General features: G+C 46.9%; 2 protein-coding genes across 2 annotated transcripts in view; one reads left to right on the top strand and one right to left on the bottom strand.

Moving 5' to 3' along the window:
• The first annotated feature begins 657 nt into the window (after positions 1-657).
• Positions 658-12,647, top strand: LOC119976535. The gene is made up of 7 exons (XM_038817100.1): positions 658-751; positions 5,829-6,167; positions 7,170-7,301; positions 7,515-7,533; positions 7,635-7,681; positions 9,458-9,474; positions 12,301-12,647. Exons 1-7 carry the CDS (start codon positions 694-696, stop codon positions 12,445-12,447), a joined length of 759 nt encoding a protein of 252 aa, XP_038673028.1. The 5' UTR covers positions 658-693; the 3' UTR covers positions 12,448-12,647.
• Positions 12,648-15,430: 2,783 nt separating this feature from the next.
• LOC119976017 (N(G),N(G)-dimethylarginine dimethylaminohydrolase 1-like) overlaps positions 15,431-26,593 on the bottom strand; it is a 76,718-nt gene continuing 65,555 nt past the window's right edge. Inside the window, exon 6 of the mRNA XM_038816077.1 lies at positions 15,431-18,111. Coding sequence (XP_038672005.1) covers positions 17,995-18,111 — 117 coding nt within the window. The 3' untranslated portion in view covers positions 15,431-17,994. The remainder of the gene's footprint in view (positions 18,112-26,593) is intronic.

The raw sequence follows: 26,593 nt of genomic DNA, 5'->3' as shown, positions 1-26,593 counted from the left end.
TGAGTGGTTTGCTCGGCCAGTTAAGTGTCAACAACCATGTTATGTGCCTGAAATCACGCGCACGCGAGTTTTCCTTCCCCACCGGTCATTGTAAAACTTTTCGGGTTCATTTCTGGTCATGTTTCCCTTCTGATTTCCTCCCCTAGTTTTACCCTTCTAAAACCAGAGGACCGTCTTAGTGCTGAATGGCGTAACAGAACGATCGTGGTGTGTAAACCAAGCACCCATTCATTAATTGCAAGTTGGTGCAATATCGCCATCGAGGTTGTCGGAGCCCGTTTCCACCCACGGGACTTCCACGTTTCGGTCTGGCTTCGCACCTCGGCCACTGACCCTGTGCACGCTATTTGTCTGAACAAACACAAGATGGGTTTCTACCCCCAGTCTGCACACACTGCTCAAGGGTATGAACAATTAAATTGAAATCGAACCCATTGGTCACCTCCCTCAATGTATTCGGTGATGCCTGCGTGATATCCAAGTGGTGCTCTTGCCCAGTTATTCTTAAAAGATTGAATGGCATTACAGTTGGAACCTGGCTGAACCTTCCTGGTGCTACACCATATGAACTCACCACAGGCAACTCTCCTTACACGTCAGCGCCTGCGGTTTGCTGTTGGCTGACTTCAACATTGTTTTGGATCCCGGCAGATCTCGTGTGCGTTCCTGATCTCTTCCCGAACAAGGATCAAGATGCAAACTATTCGCATATGGGCATTCCTGAATTTCATGGCAATTCTTATACAGATTGGTGAGTCGCTGTTTTCCAAATCTCACATTGAATTTTCAGATTAATTTAGACTTTAACACATTAATTGACTTGCGGTGTCAGTCAGGTGTTAGGGCAGCACGGTAGCACAAGTGGATAGCACTGTGGCTTCACAGCGGCAGGGTCCCAGGTTCAATTCCCTGCTGGGTCACTGTCTGTGCGGAGTCTGCACGTTCTCTGCGTGGGTTTCCTCCGGGCGCTCCGGTTTACTCCCGCAGTCAAAAAACGTGCAGGTTAGGTGGATTGGCCATGATAAATTGCCCGAAGTGACCAAAAAGGTTAGGAGCGGTTATTGGGTTACGGGGATAGGGTGGAAGTGAGGGCTTAAGTGGGTTGGTGCAGACTCGATGGGCCGAATGGCCTCCTTCTGGACTGTGTGTTCTATGTGTCCGTTTGAAACATAAAGAAGTAGCAATATGCTTACAAACGATTTTGTTTAACTATATGAAATTAAGTTATTTTTTAAATCTTCTTTCATGGGAGTTAAATGTCCGTGGCAAAGCCAGCATTTACTACTGATCCCTTATTGTCCTTGAGAAGGTAGTGGTGAGCCACTTTCTTGAACCGCTGTGGTGTCGGTACACCCAGAGTGCTGTTAGGGAGGGAGTTCCAAGATTCTGTCCGAGCAACAGTGAAGAAACGGCGATACATTTCCAAGTCAGGATGGCGAGTGGCTTGGAGGAAAACTTGCAGATAATTGTGTTTCCATGTACCTGCCGCCTTGTCGGTCTCAGTGATAGGGGTCGCAGGTTTGGAATGTGCAGTGTAGGGAATCTTGATGAGTTCCTGCAGTGCAGCCTGTAGATGGTACAGACGGCTGCTACTGTGTGTCGGTGGTGGAGGGAGGGAATGTTTGTGGAAGGGGTGCCAATCAAGCGGGGCTGCTTTGTCCTGGATGGCACCAAGTTCTGGTGTTCAGTCCAAAGATGTGCAGGTTAGGTGGGGTTACAGGGTTATGGGGATAGGGCGGGGGAGTGAGCCTTTTTAGGGTACTCTTTCGGAGGGTCGGTGTAAAATCGATGGTGCTTCTTTCTGCACTGTTGGGATCCTATGGAGTGTTGTTGGAGCTGCACTTATCCAGGTTGCGTCGAATCGAAGTATCTTTAGAGCCAACTTCATCATGTAGTCAGGCATTAGTAGTTAGAAAGAGACCATCTGGTTATCATTCAGCCCCTCCTCTTTCTCTCACTCTTTCCCTATTGTGGAGATGCCAGCGTTGGACTGGGGTGAGCACAGTAGGAAGTCTTACAACACCAGGTTAAAGTCCAACATGTTTGTTTCAAACACTAGCTTTCGGAGCACTGCTCCTTCCTCAGCATCCACCCACTCTTCCACGTTGCAAAATAGAACAGGCAGATTTTCCACTTGAAGGATTGAAGTTGGCAGATACCGCGCCCCCCGCACCTCCAGCCGGCCCCAGCCACTCCCCAACTGGGCCAGTAGTGGGTAATTGCTGCCAAGCGCAGGGCAAGGAAGTTGCACTGTTGGCTGGCCTTCCAGGAGTCAGTATTGTAAATCGCTGCGCGAATTTTGATTTTCACTTTTTTTACATGGAAAAAAAAGGATGAGGATGTTTAGAAAGAAAGGGCCAGCGGGATTTGAAAAGGAAATCAAGATACAGTTGTCATGACAAAATCCAAAATCCAGAATCAGTTTTCCAAGGAGGATCGAACCCATGGCTTGCCTCAAATTTTATGCAAACTTTATTGATTGAGTGCCCTCATTTTACTGCTTCACGTTCCGTGGGACCCCCGCGATGAACTGGGCATTGGGGAGGGGAGGTAATGGGGGGGTGGTGGAGGGGTGGTAGAGAGAGATTCATTAAGCGGGGTTGGGGGCAGGGTTCAAACAGAAAGGATACGGAAACAGACAAAGCAACTAAAACAATTTAGCTCCCATTTTGCATTTTCTGTTTGAGTCAGGGATCATACATCAGAACTCATTGAGTTAAGCCCCACTCACAGGTAAAACTAAAACACATCCTGCCGGTTTAAACGGGCAGGTCTGTCAAACCTGAGACTCTGCTTCACAGCCTCCATTGTTCCCAGGAGCTGCCTGTCCTGAAGTAGCGACCCACACTGCGGGAACCCCTTCCACACCTAATGTTTCAGAATATAGATAGCCCTTTAGCCTGGGTTACCTGATTACAGAACATAGAACAAAGTGCAGAAGGAGGCCATTCGGCCCATCGAGTCTGCACCGACCCACTTAAGCCCTCACTTCCACCCTATCACCGTAAACCAATAACTCCTCCTAACCTTTTTGGATACAATGGGCAATTTAGCATGGCCAACCCACCTGACCTGCAGGTCTTTGGACTGTGGGAGGAAACCGGAGCACCCAGAGGAAACCCACGCAGACACGGGGAGAACGTGCAGACTCCACACAGGCAGTGACCCAAGCCAGGAATCGAACCTGGTACCCTGCAGCTGCAAAGCCACAGTGCTGTCCATTTGTGCTACCGTATTATGTATATATGTATACAGGATGTGTAGAAAGAAAGGGCCAGCGGGATTTGAAAAGGAAATCAAGATGAGTTGTCATGACAAAATCCAAAATCCAGAATCAGTTTTCCAAGGGGTATCGAACCCATGGTTTATGTATTATGTAGTATAATTTCCAAAAGTAGCATTGAGGCAATGGAGGAAGGCCTATTCTAAGGATACCACTGTGAATATATTGCTCAGATCTTTTAGGTTAGTCAGTATTTTAATTTATTTACAATGTCCCTGACATTTGAGGTAACAAGAGATCATTATTCCCATCTCGCTTCCACCTCCCCGTCATCTATTTGATAAATCAGTAGCTATAATCATAGAACTTTAGGGCACAGAAATAGGCCAGTGACTTTGCCACCCGAAAAACGAGCCACACTTTCACACAATCACACTTTCCAGCGCTTGGTCCCTAACCCTACAGGTTACAGCACTCCAGGTGAATATCCAGAAACCTTTTTTTAAAGTTTAGGGTTTCTGCCTCTATCACTTTCAGGCAGTGATTTCCAAATTTCCACGACACTGTAATGAGAAAAATATTCCCCATCTTCCCTCTAATCATTTTACCAATTGCTTCAAATCTAAATCACCTGGCCACTGACCCTCTCTGCTAAGGTAAAAAGGCCCCTTCCCATCCTTTCTATTTAGGGACCTCACCATTTGCTAAATTTCAATCAAATCTTTTGTTGTCCTCCTCTGTTCCACGGTGAACAACCCCAACCTATCGACATGTTCCGCAAGACTGCATTCTTCCAGTCCTGGCAACATTCTGGTAAATCCCCTCCGAGCCCTCTCTTCCTTCACCAATCCCACAATCATCGGTTATTGAATGTTTTTGTGTTGTCCGCTTCATTACTCACATAACAATAATACCTCTTGATCCATTTCTATCTGGTGTCCTTTGTTACCCCTGATGAACTTCCAACCCAAGCCACTTGAAAGTTAAATCCTTCCCCATAATCAGGCTGTTTTATTAGTTGATAGGGTATGGACATCGCCAGCAAGGCCTGCATGTGTTACCGACCTCGAGTTGCCTTTGAATGGGTTGCTCGGCCACTTCAGAGTGTGGTTAGGAGTCAGCCACATGTGGGTGTGGAGTCAGTCACACGTAGGCCAGACCAGGTAAGGGTGGCAGATGTCCTTCCCTAAAGTACATTAATGAACCAGATGGGGTTCCTTTACTACAATTAATGATAGTTTCATGGTCAATATTATTGAAATTAGGTTTATATTCCAGATATTTAAACTGAATAGAGTTTAAATTGCATCAGGTGCCATGAGTGGGTTTGAGCCAAAGTCCCCTATAATATTAACCAGGATTTGTAACCCAGTGACATATCAATTTGACAAAGTTAATCGGCAAGTTATGATACATAGGTCACTTAGACACACGGGGCTTGTTTAGCATAAAGGCCTGGTTTAGCACATTGGGCTAAACAGCTGGTTTGTAATGCAGAACAATGCCATCTGCGCAGGTTTAATTTCCGTACTGGCCTCCACGAATAGGCGCCAAAATGTGGTGATTGGTGGCTTTTCACAGTATCTTCATTGAAGCCTGCTCATGACAATAAGTGATTATTCTTATTATTATATAGCCCCTTCTTATTCTTTCTTGTTTTATAGCAATGCTTGTTACCCATTTGTTACCCATTCCAAGTTGCAGTTTGAGAAATTGGTGCTGTCCACGTGGTGAATGTATGACCAGGGTGTTGCCAGGGAAATGCAGCATTTTAAGCTATAATGAGGGAACAGTTGCAAGATGGTGCACTGCATAGCTTGGAGGGGAACTTTTCAAAGTGTTCCCGTGTGCCAGCTGACGGAGGGCCCGGGTTCCTCCGTCAAGGCTCCTGGGTGAACTACCGCAGAGGATTCAGATGGTAGGGAATGTTTCATGTGGCGAGTAGGCTGCTTTGATCATAGAATCATAGAATTTACAGTGCAGAAGGAGGCCATTCGGCCTATCGAGTCTTTACAAAGAGCACCCTACTTAAGCCTACTTACTCCTCCCTATCCCCGTAACCCAGTTTAACCTTTTGGACACTAAGAGGCGATTTAGCGTGCCCAATCCACCTAACATGCACATCTTTGGACTGTGGGATGAAACCCCGGCAGGGGAGAAAGCGCAAACTCCCAACAGTCACCCGAGGCCGGAATTGAACCTGGTACCCTGGAACTGTGCGGCAGCAGTGCTAACCACTGTGCTATCGTGCCGTTGTTGAAGCTGCACTCATGAATCCGATGGCATCACACTCCTCACGCTTATCTTGTAGAATGTGCAGACGCTTTGGGGAATCGGGAAGTGGGTTTCTTCATTCAGAGAGATGCGAATCTTGGAATGCTCTATCCCAGGGAAGTGCGGATGCTCATTGGGCACATTCAAGACAGAATTCAGTAGATTTTTGGATTGAAGGAATTCATTAATATTGGGACATTAATGACGACAAGTGAAGTTGAGGCAGGTGATGCTGTTACTGAAGAGTGGAATAGTCTCCACTCAGCAAATGGTCCACAGCAGTTCCTATTTCAGATGTCTCTAAGATTCAATTGTTCCATTTGTCCTCTAGATTATGGGTTGAGGCGTGAAATCCATGTGGTCCAGTTTCCGGCCTCTATTAATGTTACAGAAGGCGAGTCAGTGCAACTAAACTGCACCTTTGAATTGAGTTGGAAAGTCGGACGCGTTGTGTGGAGGCGGGCCTCAGGAAACACGGAACTTTCGCTTTGGAATCCTTTCTACCAGGGGCGGATGCAGATGTCAGGGGCGGACTTATTTGCCCAAAGCGTGGCTTTCATTAAAATCGAAAATTTAGCGAAAATGGACTCGGATGTTTACTACTGCGAGGTGGAAGTTCCGACGATTGGGGGAGGAAACGGGACAGGAACACAACTCACTGTAACTGACAGTAAGTCAAACAGACCGGAGTTCAGGAATTTCCCAGCAGTTTGAAATGTGCGCGGCATGTGCCTCTGGATCTAAATCACTTTTAAAGCACATCTGTCTTCCTAGTAGCAAAAAGTGATTCAAACCGGAATGATGTCTGACTGATGGATAATTAATTTCTCGAAAGTGACATGTAACTTCAAATCGTTAGAGAGCCAATGCTCATGCAGGCTTCTTGCCACCTATGTCCTAACGGACACAAACTGTTCTCACTGACTCCCCATTTCTGAGATTCTTGCATGGGCTTGCCTCTCCCTTTCTCTGCCGTTTCCTCCAGCCCTTCAGGCCCCGGAGTCTCCCAGTTCCTTCAACTCTAACCTCTTCTGCACCCCCGGGTCTTTCATCACACCACTGGGGACTGGGGTGCGTGTGTTTAGTTGTCCGGATATTAAGCTCAGGAATCCCCCTCCTTCAATTTTCTTTGGCAATGCTCCTTAAGTGCCCTGGAATATTAAAGGTACTATATAAATGCATGATGTGGAGATACTGGCGTTGGACTGAGGTGAGCACAGTAAGAAGTTTGAAGGGAGAAGCCACTGGTTTAAAAATGCTACTACTCAAGTTAAACTTATTCTGATGGGCCTATCCGGTGCCCAAGCCGCGTGTTTCTCGGCGGCGCTCCGTTCGCTGGCAACGGGATGGTCAATGGGATTTCCCATTGAAACCGTTCTCTATGCGTCGGGAAATCGGCTGGCGTTGAGTGGATGTTAAAGGAAACCTTAGTTGAATGAGGTTTATTCCTCAGCCTGTTTAATGGTTACATTGAACTTTTACCCCCCCCCCCCCCCCCTCCACCCTGCGCTGTTGATTAGTGTCTTGTTGCTAAGAAGGTCAAACTTGACTCTGGGGTGGTGGGGGGGGGGGGGGGGCTGCTCCTCGCCACCTCCTTTTCTGTAGGTGTGTCAGATTGCTAATGGTTACACGGTGATTTGGCAAATGAACCGTCTCTCTTGCCTCACACCAGGGAATGTGGCTGATTGTCCTCCAGCGGGCGTTTCAACCAATGATCGAGTATATCCACTGGTGCTGGGACTGCTCGGGTGCTCCATTCTGGTAATGATCCTCCTGCTCTCGCGGCTGCACTGCCAACATCAAGGTACCGTGTGATTGTGGGAGTGATTCTAGCTCTTCTGTTTACTGTGAGAATTAATGTCGGCCTCTAGTTACAAATTTGTGGCAAGCATGGCGCTGATTCCGGAGATTGTACCTTCTATTTGAGAGTGTAATTATATGAAACATTAATAGCTGTTACTTGTAAAGACATTTAAAAAATACACCTCTCATCTTAAACCATTTCCTTTTACTTTAGCTATATCAAGGCTGAAAGGGTATGTAACAGAACAATTCATTGTTATTTATGCGTACATTGGCATTTCCAATTTAGCGATGTGGAATCTGTAATTAGATTTAACCTGTTCTTATCTTGAAGGTTGCAGACAGTCACGCCAGCCAGAAGAAGGTCTGCCGATATGTACGGTAATTATTTATTGCACGTTCCTCCCTTCTGGAGACAGGCACTGTTGAGAGACGAATACGGTGTCAATTCAGACGAATCTTCTTTTCCGCCGCAATGCATTTAATTATTGCATTGAAAGTCTCGATTCTGTAAATAGTTGTCAGTAATTAGGAGAGGGATTTGCCATGCTATCAATAGTTAGCAACTAGGGCCGTGCATGGAGTGATCGGCCTCCATCCTGCTCGGTGTGTGCACAGCTACGGAGGTGACTTGGCACCAGTCGCTCAGAAGGTTGTGGGTTCATGTCCCACTCCAGGATGTGAGCAGATGAAATGTCGCTTGGTTCTCCCTCAACATTGACCGGTTTTACCACGCTGTCTTCTAGAAAGGCCGTAAAGCCGGGGCGGGATTCTCTGGTCCTCAGGCTAAGTGTTGACGCTGTAATAAACGCCATCGCGTTTCACGACGGCGTCAACAGGCCCGCCGGAGTAGTGATTCTGAGCCTCTCAATAGGCCAGGAGGGCACTGGAGCGACCCACGTGGCCCCAGCTGCGGAGACCAGCGTTAAATGGGTGCCACAGCTCTGCGCATGCGCACTGCGCTCGGCACCAATGCACTCATGCAGAGAGCGACCGACGTGGTTGTGCGCATGCGCGGTGGCTCCCTTCCCCATGCCAGCCCCGAAGCAACATGGCATAGGGCTACAGGGGCTGACGGAGTAAAAGGGGCCCCCAGCCCGAGAGGCTGGCTCACCGATCGTTAGGCCCTGATCATGGGCCAGGCCACAGCGGAGCCCCCCCCCCCACCCCTCCCCCGGGTCAGAACCCCCTTCCACCCCCACCAGTCCACATCCGGGTGGATGCATGCTGAGGTCCAGCCGGGTAAGACCGCACATGGATGGCACCAGCGGGACTCAGATTTGTTTATGTGGCCGCTCGGCCCATCCTGGGCGGAGATCGCGCCGGCGACAATGGCGCCAATTCTCCACCTCCGGAGAATCGGCGGACTGGCGGACCGCGAATCACGCCCACCCGGCAATTCTCCGACCCGGCATGGGCTGAGATAATCCCACCCCCGGTGCTCCGTCTGACTGCTGAGCTGGGCATGGAAAGATCCCACAGTACTAGTGTTTCACATGGTGTCCCGGTCAATGGTTATCCTGCAAACAATATCAGATTGTTCCGATTTTTCCTCTCTGGTGCTCCTTTTGCGGAAATTGCTGTGTGTCCAGCAGCTGCTGCACTTCAAAACACCTTGAGACATTTGGAGTTACATTTTCACAAAGAAAATGGTGGAAATCTGGAACCATTTCCCCACAAAAAAAGTCATTGAGCTCGGGGCTAATTAACTGTCCAAAACTGAGATTGAGAAAATTTCCTTCGGCTAAAATATCATTGTGGAAGCTATGTCAGTGGGTTTAAGATAAAGAGCAGGCATGGTGAATGGCGGACAGGAGCAAGGGGCTGAATGCCATCATCCTGTTACTCTGTCTTGTGTGTCTTTTCTGACATAGAAAAAGTACAGGTTGATGATTCTTAACAGGTGCCTGGCCATTATGAGGGCCATGTCGATGCAGACATTTTACCTTTCCTCCTTACGTGCTATATATGAATAATAGCCACTTGTATCAAGTATTACTGACTGGCAATAGTCAGTAATACTAAGCACTGTACCAAACCAATGTCTAGAATGAAGGAGGGTTTGAGGGTTGGGAGTAGAAAGTAAGCTCTGCTGATTGGGAACAATGATACCATGTCTTCATTATGTAACTGTAACATTGTATGTTCATATTACAGGTATAATTGAAGTCCAGGTAAGATTATTATTATTTAAAATAATATTATGAACCTGCATATTGAATATACTATCCCCCACCCAACTCTATTAGCTTCAAAATGGGTGTTGCTTTATTAGTTAAAGGATGCAAGCATGGCTGGTGAAGTCAGAATTTATTAACTATGCTAAATTGCCCTTGAGAAGGTGGTGGTCAGCTTCCTCCTTGGGCTCCTGCTGATATCTGGAGTTAGTACATCCAGTGGGCTGACGAGGAGGGTGTTCTGGTTTTTTCCCCAGTGACAGTGTAAGAACGGCAGAATAATTCCAATTTAGGATACTGTGTGGCTTGGAAGGCAAATTGCAGGTGGTGGTGAACTCATGCATTTGCTGCCCTTGTTCTTCTAAGTGGTAAAAATCACGGGTTTGGAAGTTGCTGTGGAAGGAGCCTTGTTGATTTGCTGCAGTGCATCTTGTAGATGGTACACATGGCTGCCATTATGTGTTGGTGGAGGGTTTGAATGTTTGAGAACGGGGAGCCTATCAAGCGGGCTGCTTTATCCTGGATGGGGTTGTGCTTCTTGAATGTTGCCGGAGACGCACTCATCCAGGCAAGTGGAGAGTATTCCATTACACTCGTGACTAGTGCCTTGTAGATGGTGGAGAGGCTTTGGGAAGTAAAGTGAGTTATGCACTGTAGAATTCCCAACATCTGACCCGCAGTCATAGCGGTCATAGTAGTTATGACTTACCCTTCATAAACCCATACTGACAATGGTGGATTGAGCTTTGTCTTTCCAAATGTTCATCTCCTCCTTAATGATTGATCCCAGCAATTTCCCCACCACAGAGGTTAAGCTAACTGGTCTATAGTATCCTACTTTTTACCTCTCTCCCTTTTTCAATAGGGGAGTTACTTTAGCGTGTTTCCAATCCACCAGGATCCAGGGAGTTTTGAAATATCATAACCATTGTCTCTCCTGCCTTCTCCGTTAATACCCTAGGGTGCAGGTCACCAGGTCCCGAAGATTATCTGCTTTTAGTCCTATTTATTTAATACCATTATCCTATTAATGGCTATTGCACTATGTTCGTCTGCATTACTGAAATTGTTGGAAAATATTTATTATTCTCTGACGTGAAGACAGAGACAATGCCTCCATCATCTATTGTTCCCCATTATTATCTCACCAGTATCATCCTCTAAAGGGTTAACATTTACTTTAGCTATTCTCTTCCTCTTCATACACTTACAGAAGCTCTTGGTATCAGTGTTTTAGTTTTCTGCTCGTTTCCTTTCGTAGTTCATCTTAACTTTTTTTGATTCTATTTTCAGCAGCGTTTTGCTGACCCCTAAAGCTCTCACAATCCTCCAGCTTACCACTAGCTTTTTCCTGGTCTTGCTGCATGCAGGCACCCAATGGTTTGGTATGAGGATTTTTTAATGGAACTGAATATTGTACAATCATCATTGAGCATCTGCACTGATGGAGGGAAGGTCATTGATGGAGCAGATGAAGATGGTTGGGCAGAGGGCACTGTCCTGAGGAATGTATGGGACAATACCCTGAAATGATTGGTCAACAATCACAAAAATATTCCTTTGTGCTGGGCATGATTCCAACCAGTGAAGCATTTCCCCCAAGTACAAAATTTGCGGATAATATGAAGATTGGAAGCATTGTCAGCTGTGATTAGGGTAGTCTTGAATTTCAAAAGGACATGGATATGTAGTGGATTGGGCAATGAAGTGGCAGATGAAGTTCAATGCAGAGAAGTGTGAAGTGATTTATTTTAGCAGGAAGAATGTGGAGAGACAGTGAAAATAAACACAGAAACTCTAAAGGAAGTGACCTGTGTGTGTGTGTGTGTGTGTGTATATATATATGAATGTGTGTGTGTGATTGAAGGTGGCAGTGCATGTTGATGGGATAGTTAATAAAGCAAATGCCTCGGTTTGATTAATAGGGGCTTTGAGTACAAGGGAGTCATACCGATCTTGTATAAGGCAGTAGCTTCTTGCATGCCCTGCCAATGTCTAAAATCACGGTTATAACGTTGTTGTTTGTGGGATCTTGCTGTGCAAAACCTGACGGCCACATTTCCTACAGGACAGCAATGACTACACTTCAAAAGTGGAGTCGGTACTCCACGGGCAGCACAGTAGCACGTGGCTTCACAGCGCCAGGGCCCCAGGTTCGATTCCCTGCTGGGTCACTGTCTGTGCGGAGTCTGCACGTTCTCCCCGTGTCTGTGTGGGTTTTCTCCGGGTGCTCCGGTTTCCTCCCACAGTCCAAAGACATGCAGGTTAGATGGATTGGCCATGATAAATTGCCCATGAAAAAAGGGAAGGAGGGGTTATTGGGTTATGGGGATGGGGCTTAAGTGCGTTGGTGCAGGCTTGATGGGCCGAATGGCCTCCTTCTGCACTGTATGTTCTATGTACGTTCGTACAGTGGTTAGCACTGCTGCTTCACAGCACCAGGGTTCTATTCTGATCTTGGGTGAATTTATACATTCTCCCAGTGTCTGTATGAATTTCCTCCGGGTACCATTCCGGTTTCCTCCCACAATACAGGTTAGGTGGATTGGCCATGATAAATTGCACATTAGTGTTCACAAAAAAAGGGTGGGGTTACGGCGGGTTCAAGGGTGTGGGAAAGGTGCTCCATTCGGAGGGTCGGTGCAGACTCGATGGGCCAAACGGCCTCCTTCTGCACTGTAGAGATTCTGTGAAAAGTACGTCAATGGCTGGGAAAGCCCTTTCGAATGCTCAGAGGTCACTAGACCAATGTAAGTTATGTCCTAAAATAAGCAAAATATAAGTTAAAGTAAGTTATTTTCTGGTTCTATGTTTTATTCCTAGGAAACACCTTCTGAGAGCAGGCAAGGGACAGTTTTGCAAAGCTACTACAGTGCTCCCTTCCGTGAATACAGCAACATACGCTCTCCAGGCGCCGATAAAGGATCCATATTTTCAAACCAGGGTCTCACCCAATCCACATTCCAATAAGGTTGCAAGAGCTGTGGGAAGGGTGTGAACTCAAGTGAAAGAACCATGAGGGAGTGGGGGAGGGGCTGACTGGCATCACACAAGCGTTAATCCACAGGTCAGCTGCAGTTAACCAGTATCTTTGAATGATACCATTTTAGAGATCAGAAATGAGTGTGAACAATTATGCATAATAAACATTACATTCTTACAGGACGGTACACTATTGGCTGAGAAGCGCTTTCAGACAACCGGTGGTCGCAAAAAGGCACGACATGAATGCTATCCTTTTAATTTTTCTGCTTGTATCATGAGCATTGGTGTTATTGTTAGCCCTGATTCAATTGCTAACACTCTCGTCTTGAAAATAAAAGGTTAGGAGGTTGAGCCTAGCTTCAAACGTTTGAACTTGGGCTACCAAATGGGCAGCACGGTAGTATGGTGGCTAGCATAATTGTTTCACAGTTCCAATGTCCCATGTTCGATTCCGGCTTGGGTCACTGTCTGTGCGGAGTCTGCACATCCACCCCGTGTCTGCGTGGGTTTCCTCCGGGAGCTCCGGTTTCCTCCCACAGTCCAGAGATGTGCAGGTTAGGTGGATTGGCCATGATAAATTGCTGTTAGTGTCCAGAATTGCTCTTAGTGTTGGGTAGGGTTATTGGGATAGGGTGGAGGTGTTGACCTTGGGTAGGATGCTCTCTCCAAGAGCCAGTGCAGACTCGATGGGCCGAATGGCCTCCTTCTGCAATGTAAATTCTATGGTAAAAACTCATCAACCCAGCACTGAGAGAGGGCTGTACTGTAATTGTTGCTGCTTTCTGGATGAAATGTTAAACTAAGATTCTTTCTGCCTTTTCAAGTGGGTGTAAAATACCCTCTCCCCACTATTACATAGAAGATTCTCGCCAATATGCAGCTCCGCATTAATCCCCCAATAAACAGTGACGTTCTGGTTTAGCACACTGGGCTAAATCGCTGGCTTTTAAAGCAGGCCAGCAGCATGGTTCGATTCCCGTCCCAGCCTCCCCAAACAGGCGCCGGAATGTGGTTACGATGGGCTTTTCACAGTAACTTTACTGAACCCTACTTACGACAATAAGTGATTTTTCATTTCATTTCATTCACGTTCCCAGGCACTCACTAAGTGCAAATTAGCCAGAACCTTTCCTCAAATTACAAGAGACACTTCAAAAGTGTCTGGGTATGGTCCGAGGTTGTGGAAGGAGCTTTAAAAAAATGCAAACATTTATTTAATTTGAAATCCTGCTAGATGAACCGCATTTGGCTACAGATGCTGATCTGACCACAGTATCCAGTTGCATTGTGAACTGTAACCGGTTTACATTGATGTGAAGGTCAGTTCGTTTCTTTGATTCGATCTTCAGGAGCTGCACAAGGATCTGTAGGCTGTACCTCGGATGAATTCTTGGAAATCCAATTTAAGATTACACTTTAATGAAACCTTGAACCAAAGGTGTTGGAGTGTATGACATTTGGAATATATTGTAAAGAGACAGTTTTATTCAAGCAATATAAAAATGTTAATGGTAAATATTGTAAGGTTCAGAGAGGAAGAGTAGGAATAGTTTCTCACCCCAGATAATGAAGAGCCACCAGGGAGATTAAGCAAAGTAAAAATAATTCAAACAGAGGAATTTACTCGTAACCCAGATGCCTAGGACTAACGCTCGGGGAACGTTGGTTCAAAACCCACCCCAGTGTTCAGTGAATAAATCTGGCATATGAAGCTAGTCTCAGTGACCATGAAATTATCACCGATTGTTGCTGGAATCAATCATTAGTCCACACCAGCAAAGAAAATCTTCCATCTTTATGGGGTCTGACCTACATGTGACTCCAGGCCCACAGTAATGTGTTTGACTCTTATAATGGGGCGGCACGGTAGCACAGTGGTTAGCACTTTTGCTTTGCAGTGTCAGAGTCCCAGGTTTGATTCCTGGTTGGGCCACTGTCTGTGCGGAGTCTGCACGTTCTCCCCATGTCTGTGTGAGTTTCCTCCGAGTGCTCCACTTTCCTCCCAGAAGTCACAAAAGATGTGCTTGTTAGGTGAATTGGACATTCTGAATACTCCCTCTGTGTACTGGAACAGGCGCTGGAATGTGGCGACCAGGGCATTTACACAGTAATTTCATTGCAGTGTCAATGTAAGCCTACTTGTGACAATATTAAAGATTATTATACATGCCCGTGTGGCACAGTGGGCATCATTGCACCTGAAGCTCAAGCTTCAAGACCCACTTCAAAATTTGATTGCAACAGAAGGCATGGGTTTCCTCCGGGTGCTCCGGTTTCCTCCTGCAGTCCAAAGATGTGCAGGTTAGGTGGATTGGCTATGCTAAATTGCCCTTAGTGTCCAAAAAGCTTAGGTGGGTCAAAAATGAGGTGAAAGCAATTGTGCTGTTCTGTGCCACATCTGGATTAATGCATTCAGTTCTGGGCGGGCACCATATCCCTCAGGAAGGATACACAGGTCTTGGGGACATTTTTATGCAGATTCATGGGGGTTTCCATTGAAGAACAGTTGCATCAGCACCCAGAAAGTGCTGGTGTTTCCCGAGTATCGATGAATAAGGAGTGATGAAAAGGAGTAATTGTGGATGTCACTAAATAGTTTGTTGGGGGTATAATTACTGCTAGAGGTGAGAATCTTGAACACTTGGACAAAACCTAAAACCTTAAGAACTGGACCATTCGTCTTAAACTAGATCAGAAAGGACTTCACAAACGCGCCTGAAAATTCCAGGCGTTATAATCTTCCACCTCCTGGCCCCCACACTTTACCTACCTCCCCCCCCCCCCCCCTCCCCCGCCCCCGGAAGCTCAGGGTCAATGAACATTTCCAAACTGGGTGATCTGGGTTCTGGAAATGAAGGTAGAAATCTCCCATTATCCATTTGAAGGTGGAGGCAGACTGGAGGGACTGGTGTCGTCCATACACACACCACACACACACACACCCCAGAAACAATATTAAACCCCACACTGTCTTCCGAGGCAGGTGCTCAATTTTATTCGGGCAGAAGAATCGGTTATAAAGAAAAGGCGGTACAAAAGCTGGAGTTTAGGCATCAGAAATAAAAAAAAAAGCACCAGGTGATTTGGCTCCGCCTCACAAACACACTGATCCCAATCCGGGGAGCGATTGGGATGAGGTAACACACTGGAAGTGGATCGACTGCAGGAGGGAAAGAGGCATGGACCAACTGAACTGACGTTTTGATTGCTATTGACTGAACTACTGTCAGTGCTCAGACCTGGGGTGGGGAGGAGGAGCGACAGAGACATATACACACACACACACACAACCTTTCAAAGTGTGTGTAGCCCATATTCCCTGGACAAATGTATGAAGATTGCTCTCTCCCCACCGATCATTTCAAACAGGACAGGACATTCATTGAAAAGTTCTGCAACTGACCACATCTGATAGAGGTTGTGGTTGGGAAGGGAATGGGGGCGGGGAGGGAGAGAACAGTGATGGCTCAGGCGTTCCACTGGAGCTCACTGCACAGGGGCCCCTATGGGTGGGATTTCATGCAAAACAAATTCACTGGCTTGGGATCCCCTACAAAGGGCACGGCCACTGGGGCTGGGGCACAGGTGAAGGCCGAGTTACTTATTTCCTTGAGGATCGGATGAAGAACATGGAACCTGATCCGTGTTACTGCTGTTGCTGCAAAGATTCAAAGATCCGCTTGTCCTGCAAAACGTAAAATAGTCGCTGAACCAGCAAATCTCGCCTGTGTCCTGGTGTAAAAGATCTTGCGCCAAGAACGTTCTCAATCATATTGTGAAAGAACGGCGAGGTGACACGGGCTGTGTGTCTGAATTGTGTTCGAGTGAGTGACTGCACTATTCGCAGGCCTATCTCTCCACTATTCAAGCAAAATGTCCTCAAGTGCTATTTGTAACATAGATAATTAAAACAAGTAATTGCTCCTCGCTAATTAAAAATAGGGGGTCAAAAGTGGTGCCTGTGCTTCTGTGATATAGTTTTCCAACTCTAGATGGCGCAGTTGCACAGAGGGGCAGACGGAGTTACTGCAGGAAGCAATCCGCCGCTAGCAGCGGGGACATGCCCTGCCCAGCCCCAGATTAGTACCCTCTCCACCGCGGGTTTATGGGGTGGCGGGGTTAATTTTACACCTAGGAGGAAAGGCGACATTGCAAGTCAAGTTGCCTGTTCTCGAAGCTGCCCCAGTATTCCTTTGCTAACCATTTATAATTCGAAATTTGAAAAATTCGAAACAAAAAACACTCAATATCTACGGGACAGAAATTTCGAAAGCACTGTAAAGGGTTAATTGCCCCTGTTTTACTGGAAGAGCAGTTTCTTGGACAGCTCATTCCCTTTTCGGAGACTGTGATTGCAGAAGGGGTAAGAGCTCCCACAGCTTCCCATGATGTTGGCACAGGATCTATCTAAACTGGTTTAAATAATTCTATTTTCCGGGGAGAAGAGCGAAACACTAAATTATCGTCAAACAATGTTTCCTGCAGGAGTCAGACATCCTCAGGCCCACATCTTCCACACCCCAAAGCTCCCGATTTGAGAAAATTCTCCTAGTTTCCAAATGCACTGTCTGGTTTAATGTGACTTGCCCCACTTTTCGATTTTATTTTTAACCAAAATGTTTCAGATGAACCAGTAAGAGTGACTGATACATTAAAACGATGGGGGGTGGAGAGACTGGACATTTGTCTGAGCTCTTTGAGAAGTTCCCAGAATGTTAAAAGACCGTGTTAATGGTGAAACATTCCTCACACAGTTTCAATGCTGGATTCAGCCAGAGTGGGTTGGACCACAGCTGGGTTCGGGATGATTCCTACTTTCAGGAATTTGACATTTTGCCTCTTTCTCTCTGGGTATTTAAACAAGTTGCAGGCCGGAAGACCAAAACAAGGGGCGTGCTGGCGCCCTGGGGGTTTTCGCCCTGGTAGAATCACACATTTGGGAGGATAACTGGGAGGAGAGAGGGACTGAGGCCTGTGCTCTGGCATCCGGACAGAATTAGGGATGATCTCACTCCTACCCAGATTCAGCAACCATCCAGGTGAGAAATCAAATGGACATCTTAAGCACATTTAAAAAAAAACACACACATACACGAGGAGATCCAAATGTAGGAGAGGATCCAGGATTTCAGGAAGTAGGGTGAGAGGACATCCCAGATCCTGCTTCCAGCATCGAGTGAAAGGTGGAGGCGGAATTGTTTGCTCCCCAGGTTAGATCCAGTATAGCTCACTTTGTTTTCACACAAACTATCACTTAATCTCTCCCACAATAAAGGCTTTGGCTCTGCATATTGGGTTCTTGATTACAATGAAGACTTCTCAATCTCTACCCTCTACATGAAAACAATCCAATTTCATTTCTGGGGCATGGGTGGGGAGGTGGGGCGACTCCTGATCCAAATATTCCAGTGCATCCCTTGTGCTCCTGGCATCCATCACATTAGAGCCATTTCTATTCTATTCCGCCATGGAATTAAGGCAGGTGCGTGGGGGAGGGGCAGGGACACAAGGGTGCCCCCTCCCCAGTTGATTCTAATATTCAAACTTCTTATTGATTAGAATGGAGCAGGAGCTGAGGGATGCTCCCAGTTTGGCCACTTCCGTGCAGGAGGCTGGGATCAAAGTGTAGTCTGGAAGCTTCTTGAAGGCCTGGAAGTGAAGGGGGAAAAACAATTTAATGAAAAATGCCGTGAGAGTGATTTCAACCAACTTACAAAGACCGAGCACCCTGCACAACAAGCACTTGATGTCTGTCCCCTTAACATTTCAACTGCACCACAGTCAAGAAGATACGTAACAGAAGCATTTGATTAAATCTGACACGGGGCGACATCCTTCGAATTTACTTCTTGGTTCAAGTGTGTCTTGGACAAAAAGACTCGAGAATCCACCATCTTGAATCTTCCCAAGACTCCAAGTGACTGCTCTATTTAAAATCCAGTGGGGAGCTCCCCAGCCGACAATGTAAACTCTTTAGGGATGTCCTCAAAAATGCACTGCTGAAGAGGTCAAACATTCCCGAAGACTCCTGACTGCCCCCCAGCTGTAATCAGGCCAAAGTGGACAAGGTTCATTTGGGAAGGCTTCGAGCACTGTGGGAACGTGTAGAAGTGGATTCAGGGTGTCGGAGAGAGTGCACAAACCTTCAATCTACCTGAACCTCCCCCCCCCCCCCCCCTCCCCCCCACCGGCCATAAATTAGTCTTCAGAACCGTCTCAAATCCCATCAAACCGGGAATGGAAACAACTTGCCCTCAATCCCGAGGGACTGTCTGAAAAGAGAATCTACTCTCCATGGGAAGAAATTTCTCCCGGTTTTCCCTCTCGCTTCCTTTGCAGATAATTTTAAACCTATGACTCTGCCACAGTTGTCATAAGAAACATCTTCCCCTATCTGAGACCATTAAATTAAGCCACTTGGCCCATCGAGTATTCTCCGTCTTTCAATCAGGGCTGATATTTTCTCATGCCCATTCTCCTGCCTTCTCCCCAATGCTCCTGATCCCCTTATTAATCAAGAACCTATCTATCTGTCTTAAAGATACTCAGTGACACACAGCCTTCTGTAGCAAAGAGTTCCACAGATTCACCACCCTTTGGCTGAAGAAATTCTTCCTCATCTCTTTTAAAGGATCGCCCCTTCAATCTGAGATTGTGCCCACTGGTTCTAGTACTTACACTCATGGAAACATCTCCTCCACGTCCACTCTATCCAGATCTCTCACAGTATCCTGCAAGTTTCAATAAGATTCTCCCCCATCATTCTCCTAAACTCCAACAAGTACAGACCCAGAGTCCTTAACCATTCCTCATACAACTAGCTCTTCATTTTGTGAACCTCCTCTGGACCATTTCCAAGGTCAGCACATCCTTCCTTCGATATGGGGCCTGGTGGGATGGAGAGCAGCCTCTCCACCCTGTGCCCTGGTGAGGGGACCTGTTTGAATACTTGACCCTTGAGAAGGTAAAGTTCGAACTGAGGGGAAGCTCGGAGGGGTTCTACAAGTCACGGCCACTATTTATTATGCACTTTCAAGTACTGGATAACATCGAACATTAGTGGGGGGGGGGGGGGGGCTGTGTATGTTGAAGATGGCTATGGGTAATCCCTGATTCCTTTTTTTTCTTTGTCATTTGTTTATGTGAACATGCGGGATGCTGTCTGGGCATGGTGGGAGGATGGGATCGTTGTTACTGTTATGGGGTTTGACATATTTGTTTTGTGTAAATTCAGGAGAAAAATTGTGAAAAAGGAGAAGAATAAAAATATTTAAAATAAAATAAAAATATTACATCTTAAATAGCAAACAAAAAGGATATGGGGCCCAAAACTGCTCATAGTACTCATCAAAACCCCAAGGCCCTCTAGCACACCCTCAACCGTCGCCACTTCTTCCTTCTCCATTTCTGCTCGAGAAAGATGAACTTGCTCGCAATCTTCCCTGCCAAAACACACACGCACACCCCGCAGGGTTAATATTGCCACACAGCCAAACACAAGGACATTGAAATCCTTCCAACCATGGGATGTTCTGCTTCGCCCGGCCTTGCCTTGCTTTCCAGATACAAGATTAAAAAGTAACTACATTTGCCAACAGCTTTTTCCACACACCCCCGCCCTAATTAGTCACTGCTAGAATGACCGAGCCAAGTGCAAAAATTATGGCTAACTTGCTCTTGTATCTTAAAGACAACAGCACACTAGATACATCCAAAAGAGACCGAAGTTTAAAAATCTGATCACGTAGCCCAACATCTCAGGGGCTTGAGCACAAACTATGGCTGTTAAATCCTTTTACACATCAACCAAAATAATGTCACTAGAGTTAGATTGGGGTCTGTCTCCTTAGCAATAGAACATAACAGCAGGACAATGATCCCAAGGGCCTGTCAGTCTTGTCGGGGCAGGCTCCTCGTATTCTGAGATAATTTTCAACTAGATCATTTGTTCCCACAGTTATCAGTCAGCAATTAAAAGGGCCTCATGGGCCTTTTATTAAACAGCTGCTTCATCTATCTATCTGCGATTAAATAGGCATTCGGACAAATGTAAGACATCCACTGGCTCCGAACACCTTCACTAACTTTGCAGCTGGGGGGCTGTGAGAGGAAGGTCTTGGTGCAGATTAGACTAAATAACCCGCAGAATTGCAATACATTTCCAGGGAGGAGGAAATACCCACAAGATAACTTGGTGATGGTCCAGAGAGTCAGTTCCGTTCACGCTTGGGATTAGCTGGTCCTCAGGAAGGATCCAATGCAGAGACCGGGAGTAGGGAGGGAGGGAGGGGAAAGGTGTGGGATGGAGGGGGCAGAGATGAGGAGGGGCAGGAGTGAGACACAGAGAGAGCCACAGACGCATGCACACATAGCGAGAGATACACACACACACACACACACGAGTGACCCCAGCGAGAGAGACACTCCCACCCAGACCGACACACACACCACCGAGACATACACCCACCCACCGAGACACACACACACCCCTCCCTGGACACACACACACACGCATACCCCCACCCACCGACACACCCCCACCCACCGACACACCCACACCCCCACCCACCGACACACCCACACCCCCACCCACCGACACACCCACACCCCCACCCACCGACACACCCACACCCCCACCCACCGACACCCCCACACCCCCACCCACCAACACACCCACACACACCGACACACCCACACCCCCACACACACACCCCCACCCACCCACCCACCCACACACCCACCCACCGACACACCCACCCACCGACACACCCCCACCCCCACCCACCGACACACCCCCACCCCCACACCCACCGACACACACATACCCCCCCACCAACACACACATACCCCCCCACCGACACACACACACATACCCCCCCCACCGACACACACACAAATACCCCCCCCACCGACACACACACACATACCCCACCGACACACACACCCCCCCCACCGACACACACATCCCCCCACCGACACACACACCCCCCCACCGACACACACACCCCCCCACCGACACACCCCCCCCCCACCGACACACACACCCCACCGACACACACACACACCCCACGCACCGACACACACACACACCCCACCGACACCCACCCCCACCCACCCACCAACACACACACACACCCCCACCGACCAACACACACACACAGACAGAGAGAGCGACAGAGAGAGCAACAGACCACACACAAGCATTCATTGAGAGATATAAACATGCACTGCAAGAGTCACACACATACATCAATCGAGGGAGAGAAACAAATATTCCCCAAGAGAGACATGCATACATCCCAAAAGAGTTGCACACTGTTTAGAAGAGGTAGGCTTCATCTGAGCTGAAATGGAACCAATGGTGGAGAGAGTAAATTGTGTAGTGGGAGTGGATTTAAACTTGTGAGATAGGTGGTGGGTTGACTCATGGGCCTAGTTTTAGAAGTATAACTGAGGGAAAAAGAGAGAAGATGGGGAATAGGGAAAAATAAGTGAAGAATGTTGAGAGTTGACAGTGAACAAATAAATGGTCACCTCCCAAAGGGCAAGAAAGAGATGAGGGCAGGGTTAAATTGTATGTATGTAAATGCATGGAATGTAGTGAACACAATTGGGAAACTGGAAGTAGAAATTGCTCTGGGGCATATGACATAGTAGCATTGACAGAAACATGGATGAAGCCAGAACAGGGCTGGATACTTAACATCCTGGGTTATAAGGTTTTAGTATGAACAGGGTGGGTAAATAGGAGGGGGTGTAGCAGTCTTGGTCAAAGATAGTATCATAGAAGGGCAGCACGGTGGCCTAGTGGTTAGCACAACCGTCTCACGGCGCTGAGGTCCCAGGTTCGATCCAGGCTCTGGGTCACTGTCTGTGTGGAGTTTGCACATTCTCCCCGTGTCTGCGTGGGTTTCGCCCCCACAACCCAAAAAATGTGCAGAGTAGGTGGATCGGCCACGCTAAATTGCCCCTTAATTGGAAAAAATAATTGGGTACTCTAAATTTATTTTTAAAAAGATAGTATCGTAGCAACAGGAGGAAGAATAGTTGGGTGGCCAAGAATCAGGGGAAAATGGACGGGAATCGGGGGAAGGTAGCCGGGGGGAGGGCTATGGGTTAGTTATGGGGGTTTGTTCGCATGGTTTTACGCTTATTTATTTTTCTTGTTAATTTATTGTTTTTGTATTGGAGGGGAGGGGTTACTGTTTTTCTCTGTTGCGATAAAATTTGTTGTTGAAAACTTGAATAAAAATTGTTCCAAAAAAAAAAAGGACAAAGCCGCAAGCGACAGTCTGATGGCAAGCTAAGGCCCAAAACCAAATTGTAAATAAATGCCTATAAACATGTGCCTCGGCCATATTGGGGAATGTAAAATATGTATGCCGGCTAAAGGGGGTGGCCACAGCTGTTATTATGAAGATGCTTACCTGTAAATATACATGTTAATTTTTGCGTGTTTTTTTTCTAATAATTTGTAATTTGTTGGATATAAAATATGAAAACTCAATAAAAAACATTTCCCAAAAAAAAGATAGTATCGTAGCGCTTGAACAAGATGCAGTTCCTGAAGTAGAATCTCTATGGTTGGAAGTGAGAAACAGGAAGGGAGGAGTGACCTTGTTTGATGTTTAAGGGCAGCACGGTAGCATGGTGGTTAGCATAAATGCTTCACAGCTCCAGGGTCCCAGGTTCGATTCCCGGCTGGGTCACTGTCTGTGCGGAGTCTGCACGTCCTCCCCGTGTGTGCGTGGGTTTCCTCCGGGTGCTCCGGTTTCCTCCCACAGTCCAAAGATGTGCGGGTTAGGTGGACTGGCCATGCTAAATTGCCCGTAGTGTCCTAAAAAGTGAGGTTAAGGGGGGTTGTTGGGTTACGGGTATAGGGTGGATACGTGGGTTTGAGTAGGGTGATTATTGCTCGGCACAACATCGAGGGCCGAAGGGCCTGTTCTGTGTTGTACTGTTCTATGTTCTATGTTTATTATCGACCTCCAAATAGTGGGGAGGAAGTGGAAGATAGCATTTGTCGGCAGATTATGGAAACCTGCAGAGCAATTAGGTTTGTGATAGTTGGAGATTTCAATTACCCTAAGACAGATTGGGAAATGGGTGGGGCACGGAAGGGGAGAAATTCCTACAGTGTGTGCAGGAAAACTTTCTGGAACAGTACATTTCCAATCCTACCAGAGAGCAAGCGGTGCTGGATCTGCTCCTAGGAAATGAGGCAGGGCAGGTGGAGAACGTCAGAGTGGGGGAGCCATTGGGAAGTAGTGATCACAATATAATACTATTCAATATTAAGGTGGAAACGGATAAAAATCAGTCACGAGTTAAGATCCCAGACTGGAAAAGGGCTAATTTTAGGGGTCTAAAAGTCGGTCTGGAGCCGGTTGATTGGAAATGCATTTTGGTGGATATAACAATGGATGAAAAATGGGAGAGATGAATAGGATACAAGCTAGGTACGTACCCATGAGAAACAAAAATAGGGTATCCAAAGCTCGAGTACCCTGGATCACTGAGGATATTGATGATGAAATAAGGAAGAAAAAAAATATATAGGATCCATGCCACAATAATATTAGCAAAAGCAATCAGGAAGAGTATCTCAAATGCAGAAGAGAGACTAAGGCTGGAATAAGGAAGGCCAAGAGGAAGGCTAAGAGGAAGCATGAGGAAAGGTTTGCAGGCTATAGCAAAATGTTTTCAAGCATATTAATTGTAAAAGTTTAGTGACGAATAGAGTGGGGCCCATAAGGGGCAAGCAGGGTAAACTGCTCACTGAAGCGGAGGGCATGGCAGTGATATGAAATGAGCACGTTGCTTCTGTCTTAGCCAAATTACAAGATGGTGCCAATGGCCCAGTTGAAAATGTGGGTGTTAGGCAACTGAGCAGTACAGTGATAGGTAAACAAAAGGTGCTAAAAAGGCTGGCAGCACTCCAGGTAGGGGAAGTCGCAAGGCTTTGGGTAGGATGCATCCTGGATTGCAGGGAGCATATTGCGAGCCGTTAACAGAAATTCTCCGGGCCTCTCTGAGCACAGGATTAGTCCCAGGGGACTGGAGGATTGCAAACGTGATGTCGTTGTTTCAGGAAGGGGCAAAGGATAACCCAGGAACCCTCAGACCTATCAGCTTGACATCAATAGTGGCAAAACGGATGAGGCCATAGTAGGGGAATGAGATAATTATGCACTTACATAGTGTCACTGAAAAAGGCAACACAGTTGGAGAAGGTAGTCAAGAAGGCATACGGAATGCTTGCCTTCATTGGCCGGGGCATTGAGTACAAGAATTGGCAAGTCATGTTGCAGCTGTATTGAACCTTAGTTAGGCCACACTTGGAGTATAGTGTTCAATTCTGGTTGATTACCAGAAAGATGTGGAGGCTTTAGAGAGGGCGTAGAAGAGATTTACCAGGATGTTGCATGGTATGGAGGGCATTAGCTATGAGGAGCGGTTGAATAAACTCGGTTTGTTCTCACTGGAACGATGGAGATTGAGGGGCGACGTGAGAGAAGTCTACAAAATTGTGAGGGAACAGACAGAGTGGATAGTCAGAGGCTTTTTCCCAGGGTAGAGAGGTCAATTACTAAGAGGCATAGGTTTAAGGTGCGAGAGGCAAGGTTTAGAGGAGATGTACGAGGCATTTTTTTATTTTTTATTTTACACAGAGGGTAGTGGGTGCCTGGAACTCACTGCCAGAGGAGGTGGTGGAAGCAGGGACGATAGTGACATTTAACGGGCATCTTGACAAATACATGATTAGGATGGGAATAGAGGGATACGGACCCAGGAAGTGTGGAAGATTTTAGTTTAGACGGGCAGCATTGTCGACACAGGCTTGGAGGGCCGAAGGGCCTGTTCCTGCGCTGAACTTTTCTTTGTTCTTTGTTTAGAGAAAGATAAGTTAATAATAGACAGTCAACATGATTTTAGAGCAGGTCACGTCTGACAAATTGAATTGAGTTATTTGACGAGGTGACAGAGGCAGTGGATGAGGGTAGAGTCATGGATGTTGTACATTTGGACTTTCAGAGAGCGTTTGATACAGTGCCACATGGCAGGTTGGTTAGAAAATTAAAAATGTTTGGGATTGATGGGTCCTGGGCAGCATGGATTGGAAATTGGCAAGAGATAAGAAACAGAGGGTTGGTATACATGGACATTTCTCTGACTGGTGACAAGTTGAAAGTGGTGTTCCCCAGGGCTCCCTTGTTTTATTTGATTCATGTAAATGACTTAGTTTTGGGTGTTGAGGGCAAAATCTCTAATTTTGAGCAAGGAAAAATAATGAATTGCGAGGATGACGCTGAGCAATTCAAATGGCATTGCCAAGTTGGTCAAATGGGCAGACAAACATCAATGCAGCAAAATGGGAGGTAATGCATTTTGGTAGAAGAAACATGGGGAGACAATATCAGCTCAATGGTACAAATTGGAGGGGAGTACAGGAGCAGAGGAACTCCAGGGTTCAAGTGCATAATTTTCTGAGGGTGGCCAGGCAGGTTGAAACAGTTGTTAAGAAGGCTTATAGCATCCTTGGGTTTATAACTAGAGGCATAGAGTATAAAATCAAGGAAGTGACGCTACACCTCGACAAATCATTGGTCAGACCACATTTGGAGTATTGTGTTCAGTTCTGGGCACCATATTGAAGGGTGGATGTTAAAACCCTGGAGAGAGTGTAGAGGGGATTTACTCGAATCGTAGATCCCTTCAGTACAGAAAGAGGCCTATCCCCATGACCCCACCTAGAGGCAATTTAGCACGGCGAATCCACCTAACCTGCACATCTTTGGACTGTGGGAAGAAACCAGAGCACCCGGAGGAAACCCACGCAGACACAGGAAGAACGTGCAAACTCCACACAGACAAGCACCCGAGGCCGGAATTGAACCGAGTTGCTGGTGCTGAGGCAGCAGTGCTAACCACTGTGCCACCCGCTTATTCCTTGGCTGAGGAGGTTTTTCGCTGTTAAGTTAGGTTCAGTTTAAGTTATTGCACTACCAACACGCCCCCCCCCCCCACCCCTCCCCTCCCCACCCACCCTCAAACCCTCCCTGTCTGCCGTGTTTCTCTTGAATATTCTGCACACCTCTTGTGGAACCTTCTTTTCATATTTATGTTCTGA

The sequence above is a fragment of the Scyliorhinus canicula genome, chromosome 13, assembly GCF_902713615.1.
Source record: "Scyliorhinus canicula chromosome 13, sScyCan1.1, whole genome shotgun sequence".
NCBI lineage: Eukaryota > Metazoa > Chordata > Chondrichthyes > Carcharhiniformes > Scyliorhinidae > Scyliorhinus > Scyliorhinus canicula.
Note: the sequence above shows the minus strand (reverse complement) of the source record. Positions and strands in the feature narration are given on the sequence as shown.

Bases quoted from the DNA above. Each gene is read 5' to 3' on its own strand.
- LOC119976535 (XM_038817100.1), top strand. From the start codon at position 694: ATGCAAACTATTCGCATATGGGCATTCCTGAATTTCATGGCAATTCTT. The intron at 752-5,828 runs GTGAGTCGCTGT...TTTGTCCTCTAG, and splicing joins GGCAATTCTTATACAGATTG to ATTATGGGTTGAGGCGTGAA. The intron at 6,168-7,169 runs GTAAGTCAAACA...GCCTCACACCAG, and splicing joins ACAACTCACTGTAACTGACA to GGAATGTGGCTGATTGTCCT.